The sequence below is a fragment of the Desmodus rotundus genome, chromosome 2 (genome assembly GCF_022682495.2).
Source record: "Desmodus rotundus isolate HL8 chromosome 2, HLdesRot8A.1, whole genome shotgun sequence".
NCBI classification, from domain to species: Eukaryota; Metazoa; Chordata; class Mammalia; order Chiroptera; family Phyllostomidae; genus Desmodus; species Desmodus rotundus.
The window spans coordinates 199701392-199725314 of record NC_071388.1 but is presented as its reverse complement, the minus strand read 5'-3'; the positions used below and the strand labels follow the sequence as shown (position 1 = coordinate 199725314).

The window sequence follows — 23923 nt, the reverse complement described above, 5'->3', positions numbered from 1 at the left end:
CCACAGCTGACGGCATGGGCTTCCAAAACACTGAGCGCGAATGGGAAGCAAAATCTCTAAATGCAGGCTTTCGTTTTGGCCCTGCGGGAGACACGGTTGGACTCTTTCCCTGGTGGGACAGACAGACAGAAGACACAGGGGTAGCATCTTTCCACACCACAATCTCTCGTGTGTGGGCCCTTAGAATGCTTTCCCTGTGACCCCATGAAGGATATCTACCGACAACAGAAAGTTAGATGTGCTCAAATGTTTGTGCTCCCACATGTGCACACACAGAGACACGTGCACACACGCACAGCTGACTTCTCCCAACACTAGTCCATGGGCCATAGGGAATGATACAACCAATGAGTGGCATCTGTCTTCCTCCCGGGAGTTACACTCCCAGCCCCTTCTCACCCTCGGAGGCTCTGATCTTAGGTGGTCCCTTGCTCAGCTGAAGCCTTAGTTGAATCTGACCCTCTGCTCTGTAGCTTTTAATCTAAAAATGTTAAAAATGCAAGACCTGGAAAATCAAAGGATAATAAAATAAATGGATGAATGAAAGTGAAGGAAGGTGAGCTTTATAATGAAAGCAAATTCGGAGTGGCAGCTATTGCTGGCAGAAAATAAAAGTGTTTTAGTAGACAAAACCACCTGGGTGTACAGCTCATGCCCACATAGCCACCTATTGACTGTTAGATAGGTAAAAACTCGCTGATGTCCATTTTCCCATCAGTGCAATGGGGCAAATACTACCTACTTCGTGTGTAGGCTGTGAAAATACCATTCAATAATATGACGGTATAAACACTGTGCCACCAGCACACACAGGATGTGGCAAAAGTAGAGCTACAGAGGTGAGTATGTGAACTACAGAGTTTGTACTGTAAGCCTACTTTTGCCCCATGAATAGGCACTCAACGGAAGCCACTTCGGGAATCCACCCCGACCTGAAGGATAACGCTTGTCTGCAGCCCAGGGAGAAGACGATGATTCGTCCAGCAGGCGAGCTGGTGGAGAGACTAGAGAGCCCCAGTACTTCCCGAGTGACGCACTTGGAGCCAGGATGAATTTTTTATTCTGAGTCAAGCGTAGTATGACTCTGAGCCCTCCCTAATTCACATGTAACTTAAGTTGGGGCTAAATTGGCCCTCTAGTTAGGGAGGCGGCTCATTCCAGGAAAGAATCTTAAGCGATATATTGCAAACATGTTAATAGCAAACAAAGCAATCAAGAAGGAATTTTTCCTTCAGCCAGTCAGGCTTTCTGTTAGTTTCCTACTGTCGGAAAATCAGGATAATGCTCGCCCTTCCTGGAAGCTCAGGTTGGACTCAGGGAATCCCAAGGCACAGGAGATGCCTCAAATCCTAATGGAAATGGCTGCATCTAACATAAATAACGCAAAACTCTCAGAGACCACTGGGTGTGATTTGGTATTTCCCCCTCCCAGAAGTATAGAAAGGCATGTTCAAAACTTAGACAACCTAAAATTGCAGGAATAATGAAAATGAAAGAAAACAAATATCACCAATGACATGTTTCATGGGTGATAAGCATTATGTCTATTATCCCAAGCAGTATATCTTTTCTGTCTCAAAGCAGTTTTATTAGATTCAGTTGTGTTTAAAACCCATGTACAAGTTGCAAAGTGCACTTTAGACACTAGGTGGCGGTATGGGTCCACCTAAAGTTCTGCTACTTTCCCGGAGCTAAGCTGGCCACCGTAGGCTGACATCAGTTTCAATAGTTAACAGCCTATTGTGCGGAAGGTTTCTAGGACGCGGACTTCTGCTAATAACTGGCAGCTGAACACGACTATCTCATTAAATTCTCGACTGCAATTACCAATCTCCAACAGCTGTCTGTGTACAACTCGAGCGAGTTCGACAGCAATAAACTGGTAACTTGACCTCCAGGCTTGGAGCCCAAGCTTCACTTTTGCCTATATTGACACGTGGAATACATCTAGCAGCTAAACTTTTTCAACCACCTCCCAGAGTCTCTATTTTCTAACTGTAGATAAAAATTGACATAGAATTGGAAACGGAAATATTTGCTTGAAACCACGGGGAATAAACTGTAAGTGAAGTTGAAGTCTTTAGCTTCCCTTCACAAAGTAATCTAGAGCACCCTTGGCATTTGCCAAGGAACAAATGAAGGCCCAAAAGATTTTTTAAAATATACATTCTACTGACTGACTTTGCTTAAGAAATACAAAGTAGTGCTGCCTGATAGCCATATATTAACACACCCTCCCCGGGCAAGACCGAATGCTGTTAAACCTCAGTCCTCATGTTCACATAACAATTTATAATGCATTATCCTCGATACTTTCTTCTTTAAAAGGAAAATTAAAAGTGAAAAACAAAAAATTTAAATCAATGTAAGGGGACATAAAATTATACCGAACACGTGCACATCAGCAAACGAGGCCTTTAAAACCGTGGTCTGGGGACATTCTGAGTAAATGCTGACCTTGTCAGCAAACTTATCCTGTGTCTCTGCATCCTTCCTCCTGGACTAGCAGATAAACAGCTTCCTATGCAGCCTTGGCCAGCTCATCCTGCTCACTCACACTTTAACGCACATGGGAGGGTAAGTTGTGCTCCAGAGCGGGAGGCGTTTCTGAAAAGATACCCTTAGCTGATTTCTACTCACTTTGCTTCAAAGCCACACGCAGGATCTACAAGGTGAGAAGCTGTGCCAGATAGAGTCCCTGGCATACGGTACATAACCAAGCGTCTGATTTTCTATTCGTAGAAGAAATAATGAAGAATTCATATCAAGTGTATCAAGGACAGGGTGGGAGGAACTATTGTGTCTCAAACGATGGCAGCACGAAGATGCTCTGTCTAGAGAATTTAAAGTCACTAATAAAATAGACTAAGATCTGTCTATTATTAACACAAGCTGGCCATTCCACACAAGGTCAGTGATACCAGGTGGACGGAACCAGCCCTCTGTGCCCACCCCCCTTTGAAATACCACTGAACAGAAGGACTCTCCCACTTAGCGTTTTGCAGCAAACAGGAAAGTTGAATTTTTGGAAAAGGGGAAGGAGAAAGAACTACTACTTTTCTAGCCAGTATTGTCTGTCCATTGTCCATTGGCTTTATGTACAGATGTCTTTAATCCTCAACAATGATGACGCAAGGCAGGTAACACTGCCCTCGTTTGACAGACCGGAAAGCAGACTTTAAAAAGTTGAAGAAGGTACTCGGGGTCATGCAGCTAGTGGCTGGTGGGGCCAGGATTCTCCTAGAAGTCTCACTTCCGCTACATCTCCGGTGTTTATCCAGCAGAGTAGTTAAGATTGTAGACGTTGGCATTTAAGAGGCACAAAGCATGGACGAGGTGTGTAATGTCCCTCGAGTGTCCTCAGTTGTGATGTGGGATGATTGCTGTACCCACGGGGTGGGACAGGACCGGGGAGCACCCCTCCATTGGGGTGAGGAAGCTCTCAGCAGGCCCTGGCACAGAGATGGCAACTAATGGCTTTCGTCCTGCAGACTTCATCGAAGAACCGTAAAGAACTCTGTGTCCCTTCCATGTGTTAAAGCAGGCTGGAGTCTATACTTAAGCTACTTCACACTTTTACCTGTAGCCCTGACTGTCTAAGCTGACAGCTCCGATGCTGAGGAGAGGGCCACGTGCAGGTTTGGAGAGGACCGCAAAGTCAGGTGGAGCACACCCTCCCGGTCCGTTTGCCCACCCCCACTCCTATCCGTCAATTGGTTGAAGACTTCTTAGAGATAAACATCCTCGTGCTCATTACACTCTACTTCCTGCTCGGGAATAAATGGTAAGATTTTGGGGTGGGAGGGGATTTGCAATGAGGGCAAAGGGATGGCTTGCTTGATTTCATTCTGCTCAGTATCGGAGTTATTGAGAGACTGGTCACGAGACCACGGGCCTTTCAATGGGACCCAACTATTCCACCACTTCAAACACACAAAAGTTAACAAGCACACAAGGCCTAAATAATGTGTCAGAATTTCTCAGCCCCTGCTGGAGTCAGGTGTGAAAAGTCACCTGAGATTCTGAATTCTTGGCATGAAAGTGCAAATCAAATAATGCCTACTTTTCCTTATGCATATTACTGGATCTGGCTGCTATTTAAAGGTAATAACAAAATCTCACTTCTTTTTTTAAAACATGGCACTCGTTATAGAAAGCTCCACAAAGTACTGAAGCTTTACAATTTTATACACCAACCAGACAGGCCTGTGAAGGTAGGTAAAAACATTACATAAGGTAATGCTTTTTGTTGGTTGCTTGGTTTGGCACTTGCATTATTTTAATGCGACTCTGCCATCATAAATGACAATAAATAGATATAACCACTGACATTCCTATTTGTAACATGAATTTATTCCACATTACACAGGGAGGGCCAGATCTAATCTCTTTGGTAAATATCATTCTTATGACAAATAACTATAATTTCTGTGTAACATAATCTTTGTGAACATAGCACTTTATTTTGCAATTTGAAGGTAGTGCTGATAAACCCTTCTCGACTGTGTTGCTGACATTACATTGTAAATTTAGTGGCATTTTCCATGTCCCCTGATTCGGTTTTTTTTTAGACTTGTAAATACTTGTCAGGTTAACTTCCACACAGAATGAAAACAATGGGAGTCATTTTAAAATCTATTGCATAGCTTGTGTGGTGGGAAGCTATGTGTTAATAAAGTGAATTCAGCTTTTGCTGATGGGCTGTGTGTTCTATTCCTGCTTTTATCCCCCCACTTCCATCATACGACGTAACCCTGAGCATACGATCGAACCAGCTGTGTAAAGGGACAAACCCGGTGCAGACCAGTCTCTCCCTTCAGGCCCGAGAGGAGGACCTGGAATATCACAGGATCTCAACAACAACAAAAATGTCTGCCCAACACTTGAACAAGGAATGGTAGAAAAGGAACCTCCTCATCATGTTTGGTCGGGTGGTACACACTTCCCCAAAACATTTATCCCGCCCCCTCGTCTTCCTGGCACTGTTTTCTTCCATCGCCAAGCCTTAAATGGATGGAAGCATTGGGAAACGTACAGACAACTGATCAGATGAAACCTTGTAATGCTTGTGTTCTGGGCCTACCGGATTTAGGGCTGAATACGGCATGCGTAATCTTAGCAAAACTAGTCACGTCTCTAATACCAGTAGCACGGGCATGTGAAAGAGAACATACAGTTGAAGTTTCTCTATTCTTTTTTTAAATCTTCACCCAAGAATATACTTTCATTGATTTTAGAGACAGAGGAAAGGAGGGGAAAGAGACAGAAAGAGGGAGAGAGAAACATCGATCAGTTGCCTCCCATGTGTGCAAGCCCTGATCGGGGTATGTGCCCTGAATGGGAGGTCAAACCCTCAACCTACAGGTGCACGGGATGTTCCAACCAACCCAGCCACCCGGCCGGGGCAGAAGCCTCTCCATTCTTAACATTTGGTTTTGCGTTTCTCACGGAGGTTTCATCCCTGGTTACATAGTTTACTATTTCATAAGGGGTTTACAAATGCAAAGGTTAAAGCTGAGGAGCAGAGAGAGTCCACTTCAGGATGATAACACCCTATTTCACACCAATGACAATCATGGGTCAAAAAGTTAAGTCAAAGTATTACATTTCTATGGGGTGAATGACAGAGAGTAGCATGTAGTAATTTCCCCCATAATAAATTCCCCATATAAACCATGGACCCCAATGAACATCAGAGCAACATACTGTATCGTGAAGGATTAGATGATACTTTAGCTGATGACTTTATTTTTTGTCTCTTTTCTTCAGGTGATAATAGAGGTCTCATTTACCATGCATGAATACTTAGATACCCCTTTTCTGAGAACATTTCTGGTGTTATAGGTAAAAGAGGAAAACGCCATTTATTTAAAGATTGCCTTATTAAGCTACAATGTTTGGCAAATATCTAGATTATCTCGTACGTCAATTTGTCTTTATGGCCTAAGAGACGAGACTAGCTGCCGCGTTCAATCCAAATCACTTGGTATATGAATATTTATAAGGACATCGATATTCACAGTGTCTTACAATCATGCTCCAAGCTAAATAAAAATAAAAGTTAAATGGCCACAAATATTACAGTATAATAGGATAAGAGCTAAAAGCTATGTACAAATTCATTGACATTTGTGTGTTATAGACAAAACATTTAAAAGGAAATCTACATAAAACAAAGTGGATAAATTTATCAAATGTTGATAAATTTTCAGAGACAGTATAAAAAGTACACAAAACATGGAAGAGAGAAAGAATTTTTAAAAAGAACCACTCAGCCAATACATACAGTACAGGTTTACTGCGTTTACGTTACAGAAGGATGGACACCAGAGCCACAAACGGTTTGGTAACAGCGAAGAAAGTTCCACCCAATCGCTGGGGAGAAAGACCCTCCTTTCCGGCTGAGAACACAGACTGCCACACTCCTCCCCCCGCAACCCATACACACAGAGGAAACTAAAAGCAATGCACACGTCGTCTACAGCAACACAGGACAGACAGAGGTGGAAGCGTTTGGCATGTTGCATCACAGGAAGTCAATCACGATTGGCTAACGATGATGGTACCTGGCTCTGTTGCAGGTCACTGGCTTGCCTGAGAGGAGTTACGGACGGCGGGGGCACACCTGATGTGGACGCAGACCGGCCTAGTTTGCAGCTTACTTTCGGCTCTGTGGACAAGGGGCAAAGAAAGATCAACGGTTAGTGGCGCAAAGTTGGCAGCGAGGACATGCCCTGCAGACTCGGGTCTCATTTGGCCGAGCGCTCTTCCCGGACACGGAACGGTCCCTCTGCTGGCAGATCGCTGGCGGTGATGAACTAGTGCCCTGGTCGAGGGCTCGACAACAGGGGCTTTCTTTGAAGATGAGCTCCTGGGAATGAAGGACAAATCACAGAAGACCAAGGCCTTGCTCCCTTGCACATTTTACTACCCCAATTTGGGTTCGGTCCTATGGAGTGATTACTGGAGCAACGACACCCCATTAGGGGAAAAAGCAAGTGACATGACAATTTTTGGTGCTTTATGTTCAGTTTTGATCCTAACTCCGAAAATGTCTTTTTTGCCCTCTCCAAATTTTACTTGTCTTCCCTCCCTCCTTCCTTTCTTCCTCTGCTCTCTTTCTCTCTCTCTCTTAGTTTGAAGTCTGTATTACTATGCTTGAGCTGGCTACCTTCACTAGGTTTGCAATGTAACTTTTCTCTCACTTATCTTAATTTGTTTTAAACTTTATAAACAGCTTCTAAGACTTTTGCACTCTTTCATAATAATAGTATTTTCAAAATTAAAAGCATTGTCCTGACTCTTCCTCTATTTAAGGAACCCAAACAGGCCGTTGACAAAAATACTTTGAAGATTAGAATTTGGGAATGGAAAGAAATCACTTTATTCAAGAAACATAGAATTTAGAGTATAACAGAGAATGTTGATTTCCAGATATACTTGAAGTTATTTGATAAAGGAGAGGAAAAGAAGGTGTAAAAAGAAAAACCAAAGCTCTGCTTTTATTACAATCTTTTATATTAAGTGTGTGTTTGGAGTTCCTGGAATATTCCAGCTTCTGTTTGAACTACACTTAATATCTCTCTTCCCAAAGACAGCCTTTGGAGTTACAGAGTTAGCTATAATGCTCCCAATTTACAAATTAGAAACCTGAGTCACTTTTCTCCAGCGGTCAGTGGACCTGTAATGCTCGCTGTAGTGCGGATGAGACCTCAGGTGGGGAGACCACGTAGAGAGGAAGCTGTTGTTGCCTTATGGCCCTAGAAAGGGCTAGCCCTGAATCCCTCATTGGGCAGGTCAACCATTCATTCACCCTCGACCCACAGACACTCCCCGAGCCCCTCTGGGACGCAGGGGCCCCCGTGCCTGCAGAAGCAATAAGTGCAGAGCCATTGGGACAGGGAGTCAGGGGAAGGAACTTCAAGCTCTAGCTTTTAAGGAGAACCATCATTTTCTGGAAAAAAAAAAAAAAGAAGTGGGCCTATTGCTTTAAGGAGGACAATCGACAGTACTTGTTGACAATGATAAATTTGAGCTTTCAAGAAAAAATTAAAATTATGAAAAGCTTGCCCTCGCCATTGTGAGCTTGACAGCATCCTAATACTTAAAGGGCTTTTCTTATGAGATCCGTGGTGATGTTAATGAATGCACTGTAGTGGTTTTTACAAAACAAATGTGTCAACATATGGAAGACGTGCATGACTTAGTGAACCGATATTTTCTAAAAGCATGGTGCTCTCAGTCACGTGGGGGCAAAAGATCCACTTAAAGTTCAACGTCAGCTGATGGGTTTTAATGTGACAGAGCGCGATGAGTTTATTGATAGGTAACTTTTATGAAACTGCTATTTATTGACTTTTAGAGGGTATCAAAGAAGAATACCTACCATTACATGACAAGGGGATTAAAATATTCCTTCCTTTTCAACTACATATGTGTGTGAGGCCGGATTTCCTCCATGTGTTTTAAGTAAAGCAACATATCACAACAGACTGAATCCAGAGTGGACGCGAGAACCTATGTTCCCCCGAATCAGACATTCGATGTACGAAAATGTAAAACAGTGATGATCTGCTCACCGTTTTTTATAGGTTTGGAAATTATAGTTATTTTTTATAAAAGATGTTATTTATGTTAATAGATAATGGTTTTATTTTTAATTAAAAAATTTTAATTCTTAATATAATTTCTAATATAATAAATATTATTATTTTTAACCTACATAAAGGAAAGCTTTTGGGGGGTTCTCAAAGATTTTTAAGAACATAAGAAGTCCTAAGACTGAAGAGTTTGAGGACTGTTGATTTATAAACTCTTGAGTTCCCAACAGTTCTCTGAAAAAGGTAATGTTTTACACAGTTAATGTGTCAGTGGAGTATTTAAATAAGTCAAAACAGGAAAATACCATGGAAAACTCCAAGGGATTGGGGAACCTCCAATTAGGAAATTTTCCCTTAGAAAAACCTCTATGGCAATGTCCAAGAAAGGCTATTACCTACTTGTGGGACCTGAGGGAAGCCATCCAAATTCTCAAGGCACCTTTTCAACATTTATAATAAGAAGGAAGCACCACAGTTCATCCAAGGATTCTTTAATATTCATAAACGAAACCTGCTGGAATAGTTGAAATGACCTCAAAAATACTCCTGATTTGTCATGAGCTAGTTTACCAGGGTCACTGCTGAGGTCTAAACCGCTTTCTCCCAATGGTCCCCATGGCTCAGCTGACACAACCAGCCTCATCGGCAGCCTCGCCCCTGCCTCACAGCATTAAATTCCCTTGGAGCCCCACGCCTTCTCTCACTCTAGGGTTTTCTTCCTGACACCGTACTCTGCCTGGTGCGTTTGTCTGTTCTGCCTTCCTTCCCTTCCCTCCTTTACTAAACAGTGTGTTCTGTGAGGACAGAATCATGTCTGTCTTATTCCTTTCTGTATTTCCCCTGAGTAAGCTGCTGACTGATTCTTGAGAAGGACAAAGTTATTTATTGAATGCATCATTTTAAGCCATAGTTTAAAGACTATAAAGTCATTGCAAAAGATAAGCTATTTGTACATTTATTATTAATATAAAGAACTTCCCCTCATTTCTTTATCTTTCCCAAGTTTCCAATAAAAAGGCAAAAATACATTGACCTGTCTTCCGTTGAATTTAACATAAGAGGAAAAAAAAGAAAAAGTCCAGGGGAAATTGCAGTGCCTCTTGTGGACAGTAGATGGCAGTGCAAATATTATTTGACTTGTATTCTGGTGAGTTTACAAAGCTTCTGGAACTAGTCTCTGTATAAGCGCAGCATTAGTTAGAATTTTTTTTGTAATGTCTTCAATAGCTTTTCATTGAAAGAGAGAGGGCATTCTTTGTGAATACAGTTAGTGTAGCATACCCACAAGGCCTTTACAAAGAAAGCCAACCACCGCCAACTAGGAGCAACGTCAGGGCGAGAGGGCAGAGGGTGGAGCACCTTCCCCACAATGAAAGATGGGAGAAGTTGCAGGACAATCAAAACTCATGCCAGCGAATTGTCATCACTTTTTCAAGCCTGACCTGTTTGTTGATCCTTTGTTTTAAAGAACCATTTTATTTTTTAAAGATTTTATTTATTTTTAGAGAGGGGAAGGGAGGGAGAAATAGAGGGAGAGAAACATCAATGTGCTGTTGCTTCTCGTGCACCCCCTACTGGGGACCTGGCCCGCAACCCAGGCATGTGCCCTGACTGGGAATCGAACCAGTAACCTTTTGGTTCTCAGGCAGGCGCTCAATCCACTGAGCCCCACCAGCCAGGGAGTAACTGGTTTGAAAAGAGTCAAGTAAGGTGAAGGCAACTCCTGCGTGATCTAAATTTTATGCCCTGTTAATTATTTTTCCCCAGTAGAATCAGAGAATAGTTGGAAATTTGGAATTTCTCTACTAAGAATGAAATTAGTTACTGTCAAGCCGTATTTCTTCCCGGTAGTTTTCAGGGTGTCTGTATAACACACAATGTTATGGACTATGCATGTGTTTAGTATAAATCAAATTTAAGTTAGCTAACTTTGCAAGTCCGATCACATAAGATCTTAACTGAAAACCCATAAGTAGTTTCATACACAACATACCCACACACACATTAGTTATGTCACCAAATTCCTTGACCCCAGACATCTCTCATCATTTCAAACAACCATCTTGCTAGAAAAAGATAATTGGAATAAGAATATGCATGGTTTAGAGAAAAGCCTACAAACTACTGGACAACCACGTCCAACCCTGTTCTACGGAATCAGAGGCAAGCGTGAGCTCTGGAGGTGGGATCAAGTGCATCATAGGCAGGCAGGCAGTCTGGGCAGAGGTCATCTGTCATCCCCGCAGAGTGCGCTGTTCCATCGAGTGTCCCTGTGGGTTTGCTGAGTGAGCGACTGACTGGTCCAAAGAACAGCCAGCATGCATAGTTGCTGTGTTTTAGGGGAAAAACCCCACACGTGTAACACGGTCGCTCAGGTGCTTGAGAATTTATTTTTTCCATCTATCAGACGCTCAGTTGTAAACATCTCTCACTGATAAGAACAGAGAAATTTCATGGCTGGAGAGTGGAGAAAACATTTCTCCTTTGGCTTTATGAGGCCAGTTATTTGGGGCAGCAGATTATCTTCCTAATTCCGTTTCCCTGGGTTTAGGATGGTAATACATTCACTGACTTTGTAAATCTGATCCCTGAATTTAAAATCCCACGAGTTTAAAATCCGTAAGTGGCTTCCTGTCATTTTTAGGCAAGACCAGCATCACTGATGTGGTCAGCTCAGCCTGTCCCTTGTCAGGCTCTTGGCCCCCTCCCTGGCCGCGGTCCCTGGCCCTCTGCCCTCCCCGTCAGCCACTCTCCCAGGCACCCTGGTGTCACAGGTCATTGCCCCTCCTGGGTTCACTCCCTTCATTGTTATTTTGCTGATTTACCTAAATCTAAGTTCCTGTATCATCAAGCTGTCCTATAACATGCCCAACAGAGAGTGAGGTGTCATTTTCTCTGGGGGCTTTTGTGACCAATTAAAATTATATTTTTGACTTTTGTGATTAATAGCTATCTCCCCCACTGGCACGGAGTTAGTGCTTGATAACTTTATACTTAAAAAAATAGGTGAATAAATGAATGGATGAATCAATGAATAAATTTTTGAGCACAGAGGTGGAAATAGGGAAACCAACCTAGTTAGAGTATGGAAAGAGAGCTGCCCCACGGGTCAGCAACCCCCCATTCATTTCTCCATGCGTCTGCTACTTACTAATGAGTCCGGGCAATTTGCTGGGTTCTTCAGCAGCTTCATTTTAGTCACCTAAATAGTCAGATCATTACACCAACCTATAGATATACAGTTTTTTTGTGAAGACAAATGTATTTTATAAATATGTTTTATAAATATATTTTAAAAGTGAATATATGGTATACAGATATAAGAAATGATTTTCAATAAGAGATGCTCCACAGAGGTGAAAAACTTAAATTCCACAATTCAAATTAAATGTATTTAATCTGAACCATAATCTTAGAGCAGCTTTTGTAATTATATTAGGTTTTGTTTTGTTTAAACTTGTATATTTAACTGTTAAATTGACCATAGTGGACCTTAGATGGGATCAGAAAACAGTGTGATTCTTTTTTTGCCACAAATCAGTTCCAAAGTCTCAAAGTCTCTCTGATACCTGGTGTCAAGCCTCTGAGCCTCTAACCACTTTCCGAGGCTAAAGATGAGAGTTCGGGTAAGGACCACAAAATTCATTTTGATCACTTCCTTTGCAAGTTCTGCCTTTGTGGTCTAGCTTGTTGCTTTGGGATGGGAGAGTAATTACCTTCTATTATTCTGTAACTAGCTGTTATAAAGACACCCTTTGGTTATTTAAAATGGTTAGCTCACTCCAAGCCCTCCTTTTCTGGTTGTTTCTCAAGGCCCTCCCACCCGTATCAGGAGAAATGCAAATAAAACCGTTTCTCTGGTGAAGACAAATTCTCGCAGGCAGAAGTCACAACTTTCCACAGAGAAATGAAAGCGGGACTGTTGGGAGTATGACTCCCAATACTCCCCAAAGACTCTCCAAAGGAGAACGCTGTCCTGTGCTGACTCCTACAACTCAGAAAGGGGGAGTTAAACTCCGGGGTGTGCAACTAGTGAGCAGAACCCAGCAACAGGATGTGGCCAAGGTTCCCTGAGGAAACAACCCAGCACCCAGTTAGAACTGGGAAGCCAGGCAGACGCAGAGAACTGTCTGCGGGGGCCTGAGCCCACTGTACTGAATGGCAGACTTCAGGCCATGGCTGCTGAGTCCACAGCTGCCTCGGGCTAATGTGGAGTCAAGCAGGAAGGCAGTCAATCTCCCACAGTGAAGCCCAAATTACAGGGGGAGCCTGAAGTCGGCCAGATTGGTTTCTCGTTCCTGTTGCATAATAAAAACAAATGGCACAGAGAACTCCGCCCCTACCAATACACAGGCCCCAGTGCTGCACCGCTGGCAGCTGAAAATGAAGCTTTGGAAAGTGCAAAAGTGAATCAAGATGGGAGAACGGATTTTCACTTTTACTTTCACTTTTTGTCTTTCGGTGAGCATGCGCTATTCGCATGATAATAATAATAATAAAGCATTTCCACTCGAGAAAAAAGCAGCCAATTCCAAATGGATCTACATCAGTTAACTATTTTACACTGCCCGCAACCTCAGTGAGGTGAAATGACACTCATTTAGTTTTGTTCAGGGGTCAGCTGGTCGTTCTTCTAGTCTTGGCCGGGCTCGCTCAGGCACCTGTGGTCAGCTGCGGGTCAAGGCAGTGTTTTTGGTAATTAGCACTGTGCTTTCTCACATGTTTGGGGGTGGGCAAGATGGAGACTGGGGACTCCTGGCTTTGTTCCATGTGCGTGTCATTCTCCAACAGGCTACCTCAAGCTTGTTTAGATGGTGGAGGAAGGGCTGGAGAAGACCAAGGGGAAGAATGCAGTCTCTTGAGGCTCAGAAGTGACACACATTCATTCTATCTCATTCTATTGGTTGACGCAAGACACAAGGCCAACCCAGGTTCAAGGGGTAGGACACAGGCCTTCCATCTTGATAAGCAGTTACGGAAGAACGGTGCCAAGGGTGTGAATGCAGGGAGAGGGGAGAAACTGGGACCGTTACTGCAGCCACAGCACCCAAAGGAGCCAGGCCGTGGGAGAAAATGGAAGAAAGGGCAGAAAGATATTTGGGGACTCTGTAGCCTTATCAAAGCATTTAATACTCATCAGGTTCTACAAGGAAGTCTTTTCTGTCCCCACATCAATGAGTGAGACGTGGGGAACTCTCTCCCCCTCTTAGTTGCCTATCTCATGTTCGTCATGCTAGTATCAAATTTGATAGCACTTTCTCCAGGAAGCCTGCTGAATTCCCTCCCTTTTTGCCAGACAATATATCATGTGATTGGGCCGAACATTTTCCCATCATAACATTTATGAGAATCTGTTGTTTGTTTTTCTGTCTTCACTGTTAGACCGTGAGCTCTGGGAGTACAGGGGGTGTTCTACCATGTTTACCCTGCACTCCCTGCACCCCCTCACCTGGCCCCTGCACAGAACAGAGTAGGTTCTGAAGACGTATTTGTTAGAAAACAAACGAAAAGGGAATGGATGACTGAATTAATAGATGAATGAATGAATCGAGGTATTTATTAAAGAAAATAGGTGCATTCGTATACACCAATATTTTCTTATTGTTGCCAACGTGATTTTAAATTCCAAGCAGAGCATGAACATTATGAGAGATCAAGATTACTTTTTGATAACCGTGTATAATGCAGCAACCAAGTCTTAAAATCTGCACCTTATCTCTTTCTTCAAATTTCATAAATGCAGACTCAAGGCAATTCCACGAATGGCTGTCACACTGGCCTAAAATCTCTGTTGCACAAACAGGTGAAGCAAAGGCACTTTTATTAATACTCTGTGTCGCTGAGAAAACCTTGTATCGTGTTTACAATGAACTGAACTTTTGAAGTCTTGGTCCTGGAAAAACATCAGAGAGACCTTTCCAGTAAAATTAAATGGGAACAGAATAAACTTTGTTATACACCAGCTTTGCACTAAGTGTTGCTATGCTCTTTGAAATTTAATCCTCATAATAACCTACGCAGTGAGATTTCCTTTATCTTTTCTGTGCAGATAGAGAAACCCGCGTACAGTGGTGTTACGTAATTTCAAGTCACACCCATCAAAGCGTTAATTTATTAACATTATCGGAAGGCATAGCTGACTTGCACTGAAAATGCTGCATAGCTTTATTCTGGCTTGCCGGAATTATCGTCGTGAGTGCTGTCCCACAACCCCCAGCCCCGCTGCCCGATTCCAGGCTGTGCTCCTGCTGTTCACCCCTCCACCCTCGTGCCACGGGGCTCCTCTTGGATCTGAAGGGCTGACTCAGACATTCTCAGCTATGGCTGCCGGGAGGTTCATCAGCAAAGTTAGCTGGTCGTTCCAGCATCAGCAAGTAAAGTACAATACGTTTCAGAAATTTTGGGAGGAACGCATCATTTTTATATGTCGTCTGATAAATTCAGTTTTCAAAGTCTACACTCTTGGGCTCCATTGCAGTTCCCACTCCTGAATTCAGGTTTTCGGTGGCTTCCACGAAGTGGTTCCCATTCAGCTAGGTTTCCTTCCCAGGTATCCCCGCTCTTAGGCCTCTGCTAACACCCTAACATCTCTGGTTTCCCAATCTTCAAAGACGTGATCAGAATATGAATTAGAGCTGCAAATGTCTTAAGAACCATAGTTTCATGGGTGTGGGTGTGCTAAGCTCCATGTTGAGGCAGAGCTGTTACCATCCTCAGAAAAACATACCGTGATATTTTTGCTGCATTTCTCGTTACATTTTCTGTCTCGATTCTCCTCAGTTTAAGAGCCAGCTGAAATGCCACTACTTACAGCAAACTTTCCTTTATTACCCCAGACCAGTGATTCTCTCAGCTCCGCTGCAAAGGTACCTGCAAATGTATCTGGACTCATAGTGATGACTGGCGTTTATCTAATGTTGTGTCCCACACAGCACGCTAAGTGTGCCAATATGTTATCTTGTATAATTCTCACTTTTTATGAGTTAGTGCCATCATCATCCATCTTCTACAGATGAAGGTCAGAGAGACTAAGGGATATTCCCAATGCCATCACTAATAAAAAAAAAAAAAAATCAGAAGTCAGATTTAAATACATGGCTGTTGGATACCCAAACCTCTGTAGGCAACTACTACATTACACTTGATGTTTGCATTTCTCATTAGTATACAATTTACAAATGCGATGTGCAAGAAATGGTACATATGAAATGCATATCCGTTGTTCACCTCTCTGAACTTGTGAGCACAAGACTCCTCTTGGATGTGAACGGCTGATTCATGAAGGGTGGGGGAAATGCTTTTCTGAAAGGAGTCATGGAAAAGCCCAGAACTTCTGAGACCAGAATATGGAAGATGGCCCTTCTAGTGTTCATCCCACACTGGTAAGCACAGGGCCCCTTGAAGTACAGAATTCCATATTTTGGAGGTTGGAACCATAAAGCATAAAATCCAGCGAGACTGGAGAAGACCCATGCAAATTCTACTCCACCGTCCCAATCAGTGGCCAGGCCACTTTGCCAGCATCTGCAAATACATCTGCCATGAAGGTCTTTACTATGAGTCACGAAATGCCAGACCTCTGTTCCTCATTCAGAGTTAACACGCTCCCCGTTCTCTCTCGACTATCAAAGGCTACGTGCATCTCTCTAATGCCCACTTCGACCCTTACATAGCCTTCTGGAGGAGCTGCAGTTTCTGGAAAATGAAAGCAGGATGGGCAAGGTGTTCACTGGCACCCGCTGGTTCTGCTATCAGCCAACTTCTGTATGCTTCAGGGTCAGATTCATGCCCCCCCTGGTCATCACTTGATTTTACAAACCAGAAAGTGGACACTGACAGCCCTTATGTCTTATATGGCCAGGGGAAGCAAATTGTTCAATTCAATGTTTTGTTTTAATGAGCTACATTTAAAAATTGAGAGTTTTTGCATAATAGAAATTAAATCTGGGAATTCTGAGCATTTCCCAGGGTGCGCATCAGCTGGCACTGAGCAGTTTCTGTCCCCTAGAGATGTCCTCGGCTTTCCAGGTCACCTGCACTTCCATCACTCCGTCCTGATGTTTGTCAGTGTCCTGTGGATTTCCCCTGCAGTGGAGAAGTATTTCTCCACACCTATGATTCCAACCAATGCAAAAATATATCACTTAGACCAACAGGGCTCCACGTTTCCAGAAAAGTGGGGACGATCATTTTCTTCACGAGAGCAAAGGACATGCCTGTGTGTGCAATGTGCGAGCATCGCATGCCTGGTTTGAAGGAGGCTCATCTCCTAATGCACTGGCTCGTGTTCCGGCCTGTCCTGCAGGCGCCTCAGTTACCACCCCATGGTGGACCTGCTCAGAATGGCAGATGCACAGAAGGTTGTGCACCCTGAGGCTGAACCCCTACAGGATGAGTTCAAGGTCTTCTGAGTTTACTTCCCAAAGTGCTTCTTCAGCCTGCCTGGGCACGCAGGACAACGTCTGCTCAGCTTGGTCCCCCTTCTTCATCCGCATGGAAAGTTCTCTCTATGTATGTCTATTCAATTAATAATAATATATTATGAGTTTTTAAAAGACCTGATATAATCTTGGTGTAGAACTCAGTGTCTCCCATTAAGTCCTCCATATTTTTTCAAGACTGCACTTATTTTATTTGCATGATATAAAATCTGTAGTAAACAGGATAGAGATAGCACAGTGCACGATAACAAACATAACAAACACATTTAATGGTTATCTCACTAATTTTTGTTCAACAGTTTTGTGTCATAAGGAAGCGTGGTAAGGTCTTTGAGGGACAGAGACCAGGTTAGATATAGCCTGTGGGTGTGTGCTTGTGGGGTGTGTGTGTGAGTGAGAGAGTGTTTGTCCCCCCCCAAACCATTACAGAGCTGGGTACACGCTGCTTGGAAACTATTTGTTTGTTGATTCGGTGACTGGATTCTGAATTTTTGTCGCTACCCTATTAACTTACGTAATTTCCACTTTTCCCCATTCTTTACATGAGCATTTGGGTCCCAGTCCTCCACTGCCTTCTAGAATCACCCTCCAGGGAATCCCTGATTTACTAAACAACTGTGATTCTAATAAAGGACCACAGCAACCAGCGGCAATGTTAATTAGAATTGAGATCTGACACATTCATTTGTTTTACTTCAGCAATTGCTCCATTCCTCAAAAGAGCTATTAAGAACAACTTTTTCAAGTGGCTAAACCACTTTTGGTAGTGTGTGTGTGCGTGTGTGTGTGTGTGTGAGAGAGAGAGAGAGAGAGAGAATGTGAGCACGCCAGAGACAAAGGTGATGGGGGTGGGGTGGGGTTTACAGGTAGCATCCCCTTGCCCTCCACTGTCAGGTGTGGGGTGGAGTACCTCTCAACAGAGGTACCAGGGAGCAGGGTCATCCTTGGCAGCTCTAGTGTATTCTGTTAGGAGATTACTAGGCCGTGGCCCAGTGGCAAGGAGACAATAATGAATAGCAACTGTAAAGAAAAGGAGAGAGAGTAAATACTGACTCATTCAACCCCTTGTGCTCCAAAAGAGAAATCCAAAACACTCTTCATGTAGTTGTTTGTTTGTTCTGGACAAAGACCCTCATTTGCTAAAACATCAAAGGTGAGTGAACTTGAGATATTCTATTTCATACATTTTGCTAGTGAACATGGCATTTTTAGAATAGCATCGGCACATATTAGGTTCTTTCTTTTCAGAGAAACAACTGCCAACTTAGACATTTTTCATTTTCTATTTTTTTTTAACCTTCGAGGCTGGCATGAGGGTAGACTCGATAGGTGTGACGCAGCACAAAACCCTGAGAGTTCCGGAGATTGTAACGCTCTTTTGCGTGGGTGTGTCGACAGTTCCACTTTCATGTGAGAAACCCTGCACTGAGTGGCCTTGTGAGCGACTGTACACTTGCCCTGCCTTTCACATTTCTTTTAACGTGGGTTCAAAAGTTGTTCTTATAAAAAATGCGACACACATCTTTCCTTCTGTCACCTTTGGTTACCACCTCCCTCATCTGAGGTGGAGAATGTGAGGGGCTACAGGGATTCATGCCGCTTCTTGTGGTCAGTAGACAGTTTATTGCTCGACGAACAGCTGAAAGACTCAGGAGAGCAGATTTCAATGCCATAAAGCCAAAGAGATGCTTTGGGAGTTTGCAGTGGAAGAATGTCCAAGTTTGTTACGAATTTTGTTTATACCCTAAATTTCTTGGAAGGGTCATGTCACCATGTCACCGTTATATTACCCGTTTTTAACAACTTACTAAGTGTTCGGTAAAAGTGAACTGTGGACCATCTCATCGTTTCGTCTCCATTTATTTCGTAGGTTCTTGGTCCTTTGCCCACACTTGGAAATGCTTGGATTCCCCAAGGTCTACTCTCAGCTTCTTTCTCCTCCGTTTCCTGTTGCCCTGTTTAGAATCATCTAATCCAGGGTGTCAAGCTCATTTTCACCGGGGGCCACATCAGCCTCGCCTTTGCCTTCAAAGGGCCAAATGAAATTTCAACTCCTTAACATTTAAGGAGTAGCTATATTTATACAGCCCTAAAATTATTTCAGCCCTTTGAAGGCAACCTCGAGGCTGATGTGGCCCCCTTGGTGAAAATCATTTTGACACCCCTGATCTAGTCTTACAGTTTTAACCACTCCAAAGGTCTCCAGTCTCAATCTCTAATTACACTAAATCTCTTTATCTGTGGACCTGGAATTCCAGCTGTCTGCTATCTTCTCAATTAGATTCCTAGAGCACTTCCGGCTTAACACAGTCACAGCTTAAGTCCTGGCCTTCCACCTAAACCCTGCTCCACGTCTCATTGGCCATCTGTGTCTCAGCACATGCCCCATCCCTCCGACTTCACCGTGCTTGGTGCTTGGAGCCATGGGGTCGCCACTGGACCTCGAATCATGAAACCTGAATTACATTATACCTGTGTTGAAAAATAATTGACTATAAAATATGCACCACAGAATGTTCAAAATCAAAATACGATGTGGCAGAGACTGTCCATTGCTCAAGCAACATCACCCCCACCCACATTTCCCCTGCAAATAGACTGTTGATGTCAGTTCTAGGTACAAAGCAGAGGTCCCTTGACTTCAGGGAAAGGAAGGCCTCCTATAAGCCCATGGAATTACCATTGCCTTTCACACAGTGATTGGTCCAGAGAACAAGTTTCCAAGTTCTGCCCAGCTGAATGACAGGGCGAGTCTACAGGGGCATGATGCCCAGAACTGTCATAGCCACTTGTTATTATGAAAAAAAAAAATCAAGGGTAGTAGGATAGGAGAATGAGGAGGACAGAAAGTTCCCAGGTGTTCAATGACTCACTGAATAGTGACAAAACACCTGAAGCTCCTTACCTCCAGAGTGCGTGCTGTGGTCAACAAAGGTCATTATTACCTAAGCCTCTGCTAGTTGGAACTAAGATACAAGATCCTTTGGTTTTCTTACTCCCTGGTCCCAACCTACTCTGAAGTTTCTTTACTCAACATTTCCCCACTCTTCACACCAAACACACCAAGTCCCACCTTCAGGTTTTCCTCCAGGAGGCAGACTGCTTTCTTCTATCATCTTGGAAGAGGCTCTTGATGTTTCAAGCTCCAGTTCAAAGGTCACATCCTTGAACAATTATCTTTTAATCTAGCAAAAGCCCCTGATTGTTCCTGCCAAAAACATACCTTCCCCCCCAAAGTAATGTCTCTTCTGTTTTGCATATTATTTGTATATAATACTGTACATTATATTGCAATGACCCATCTGTCTTTCTTACACTTGACTTTGAGCACCCGTATGTACTCATTGTCCCTTCAGATCCTAGAACAGTGGTGGTCACATAACAAACACTCAGGTAACGCTTTGGTTTTTAGAAAATAGACCTTTGGTCACAATAGCAGGTAGTGTGCATGTTTTTCAGTTAGAACTGGTACAAATTCAGATAATTTTTAAAATAATAAACCTAAAACTAATCATAATTCCCAATTGAATAGTGATGCAGACCTTTTTTGGGAGTGGCATTTTTTCCCTACAAAATACTATTTGTTTCCTATCTTTCTTTTTCTTTTTAAGAAAATCCACAAATTTCTTTCTCTCATACACCGATATATAGCTATTTATACTTTACTATCAAAAATATTTTTTTAACTTTTGCTAAATTCACATAACACTCTTTCCCCTGTGAGGTTCGCGCTCCCGTCGTGAAGTTGGTTACCTGCACGACACCTGATGTACCTGCGTCACCAAAGCTGTAAACTACATTCTAATTCGGGGGGAGCCATTGCTCTGCTTTTGCCTGAGTACTGTTTTAGAAAGCTCCCTCCTCCATTACAGGCATTATTCACCCTGTTTTGGTTTTTACCTTGTGCGTGACTGGCAGGGAGACCACAGGCTAAATTAATGTAAGTGGCTTTCCAAGATGAGTATCAGAGTTGAAAATAACATTAAAGGACTGGCCCGTTCTTTGGAGCCCTAACACTCTTAAGGAATAGAAACCTGGAAACTACAGGAGGCTGCCTGATTATTTGTTTTTATTTCAATTGACAGTTCTCCGTAAGTCCATCATGCAGATGGATCCGTTCAAAGCTTCCGAAGAATTGACATTTAATAACATTTATCTTTTAACGATGCAAATTGCACTGCAGATTGTAACTACAACTTGTGAAACTTAAAGGTGTCGTAGATTATAATTTTCTAACTCTTTTGACTTAGATTTGGAAACGTAGTCCCACGCCCAGTTCGCAGTTGGGAGTCTTCAGCTCACCACTTCAGATGCCTTGTAACATCTACTCCCTCGGCTGCGTTCAGATCACCTTTGTTACATTTTTATCCTCAGTTTTACTTTCTGTTAGTGTTTTGGAAGCAAAAGAGGCATAAACTTTAAATCATTTAAACTCTCTAACTGAAAACTGCTGCAAACGTGGACTCCAGATGTTTTGGATACAATTTACTGCAAGTTGTTGCGAGTTGTCAAGGCTGCCGCATCCCGCACACAGCTCCAAGGAGCGCCATTCACCACTCTATGGTCCCTGTGAATAACGCTCCCTGCAGTGGTCCAATCTATCATCACCTTCCACTGCGAAGGGCTATTTACGCCGTTTCTATGAGTAGAAAGAGCTATCTGTGGCTATGGTTCTCCAAGTGATAACTGCATAAAAGCAGTTTCTAGAGACGTGAGAAAGTACCACCTGGGAGACCACGATCTTTCTTACCTGAGCTGTGGTTTCCTGCTAACAAGGTGGGGCTCACAGAGCATCTTCCCAGTCTGCTGGTGACCACAGGTGGCCCTGGTGTTCCATCCCATTCCTGAGCTTTGACAGGCTCCCGGGAAGATGCCCCGTGGTGTCCTTTCTCCTTGCTGTCCAGCTTTGGTAACGGCTCGGTGCTGTGGCTTCGCACTTTTAGCTCTTCTGTTGATTCTGTGTATTAATCAGAATTACACTATGTTAAACAAAAGTCAAATCCTTCCCAGGTTCCTTTGAAAAACTGAAGAACAATGTTCTAAAATGCTCTCAATATATTTTTTTTAGAAAATTATATGTGTATTAGAGATTACAACATTTAAATATAACAGATGGAGATCATGCAGGGCCTTTTTTTATTTCTGAGGAGTACAGGTTAATCTCCCTGGTAAATAACTTTCTCTTAGGAAAAGGCGAAGGTCAGTGAACCTTGACACTCATTTAGTGACTCTTCCCTGTGCTTATTTTCAAGGAAACTTCTCCAAGTGCACTTTACACTCACTGTCTTTACCGTCTCGTTTTTTTTCACTCCACTACCCACTGTGACATAACTCATTCCAGCCACTCTACTCAAACTGTGCTTGCTATTATCACCTTGGCCTTCAAGGAGGCAAAGTTAGAAGACATTGTTAAGCCATTTGACAACTCCTTGATACTCTCTGATTTACATCTTCAATTTACTTAGTGTCTCTGATGGCCGGGCTTCCTGTGTTGTGTTCTGCCTCACACCACTTCTGTGTCACCGTAACTTCTCTCCCTACACGTCCCTTACAGGACAGTCCCCATGATGGGAGCTCAGCCACTATTCCTCTCACTCCAGCTTTCTGTGATCTCCCAGGATTCAACTAGCAATTGTCTGATTGTTAGAGATTTCTAAATTTTTTATCACAAGCTTGGACCATTCTCTGGAGCTTTAGACTAAAGAAAAAAATATCCAGCTTCCTGCTGCATGAGTCCCCATGGAAAACAAATTCAACATTTCAGATACCGAACTGACACCATTTTTGCTAAACTAATGGTTCTTCCTGTCCAGCCAACTATCCAGGTGGGTGCTCCCTCACTCTTTCTTTAACTGCCACACCCCAAACCCACCAGTCAGCAGATTCTGCAGATTTTATTTCTAAATATCTTGCTTTCTTCTCTGTTACACTTTGTATTATGTCTACCTCAACTACTATGGTTCAAGCTCAAATCATTGCCCTTGAATTATTACAACTAGTCTCCTTGAGTCCCCAAAGTACAAGCTCCAAATACGGCCAGCGTGATTTGTTTGCGTTGTACTGTATTTGTATTGAAAGTGGCACAAAGGTAGTTATATTTTCAAAAATCTGATTATTGAACAGTAACAACTTGTAAAATCCACCAGATTGAAAGTGTAATTCAAATAAGGAATCATTGAGAAAATCTGTAGTGAAAAAAAATCACAAAAATGATTAGGAGAATCTGTGCTGTTTCCTTTGTGTGCAGGTTCAAAATACCCATCACCTTTCAGCCGTATGATAGAAATGTCACACTCTGTTTCCCCGTTACCTGAATCTGGGGTCAGAGCCAGCACAGGCTGTAAAGTCGCAAGCAGCCCTGGGTAAGGAACCCACGAGCCCAGCCTTGCAGCCTTGGCCATGTTCGCGGGCTAATGAACCATGTCACTAGATACTTGGTTTCTTCTCTTGGAGTCTCATTTTTCTTAACTGCCAGTTCTGCCTAACTTCCTCATTTTGATTAGAAAGATCTAATGATATTCTGCATTTTAAGATATTTTGAAAACTAAAAAGTCATATTAACTTGAATAAATTATAGTCATTTGTCCTGTATGACTTTGACTCAGTCTTTGTACGTTGGGACTAGATGATCACTGGGAGACTGGGCATACACGTGGAAAGCTGCCAGCCACATATAAAAATGGAACCCAAAGCCATTATCTAGAGTAACCAGCCCAGGAAGCCGACCTACCATCTCTAAGTCAAACTCTAGGAAGTCAGACCTCTATGCCCTGCAACCAAGCCAGGGAGGCACACATGTGTAGCAATTGCCCCCAAACAGCCAGGACTTTCGGCCCAACCTCCAACATAGGGCCAACCAGAGAAAGTCAAGTACATACCCAA

General features: G+C 43.0%; 1 protein-coding gene across 6 annotated transcripts in view; it reads right to left on the bottom strand.

Annotated features, from left to right (window-relative positions):
• Nucleotides 1–23923, bottom strand: part of NYAP2 (neuronal tyrosine-phosphorylated phosphoinositide-3-kinase adaptor 2) — a 217164-nt gene that overhangs the window by 27667 nt on the left and 165574 nt on the right. For all 6 annotated transcript variants that reach the window (XM_045198413.2, XM_024564304.3, XM_045198415.2 and 3 more), the window contains 2 exons: nt 21792–21998; nt 6567–6670 (listed from right to left, as the gene is read on the bottom strand). In XM_045198413.2, coding sequence (XP_045054348.2) covers nt 6567–6670; nt 21792–21998 — 311 coding nt within the window. The remainder of the gene's footprint in view (nt 1–6566; nt 6671–21791; nt 21999–23923) is intronic.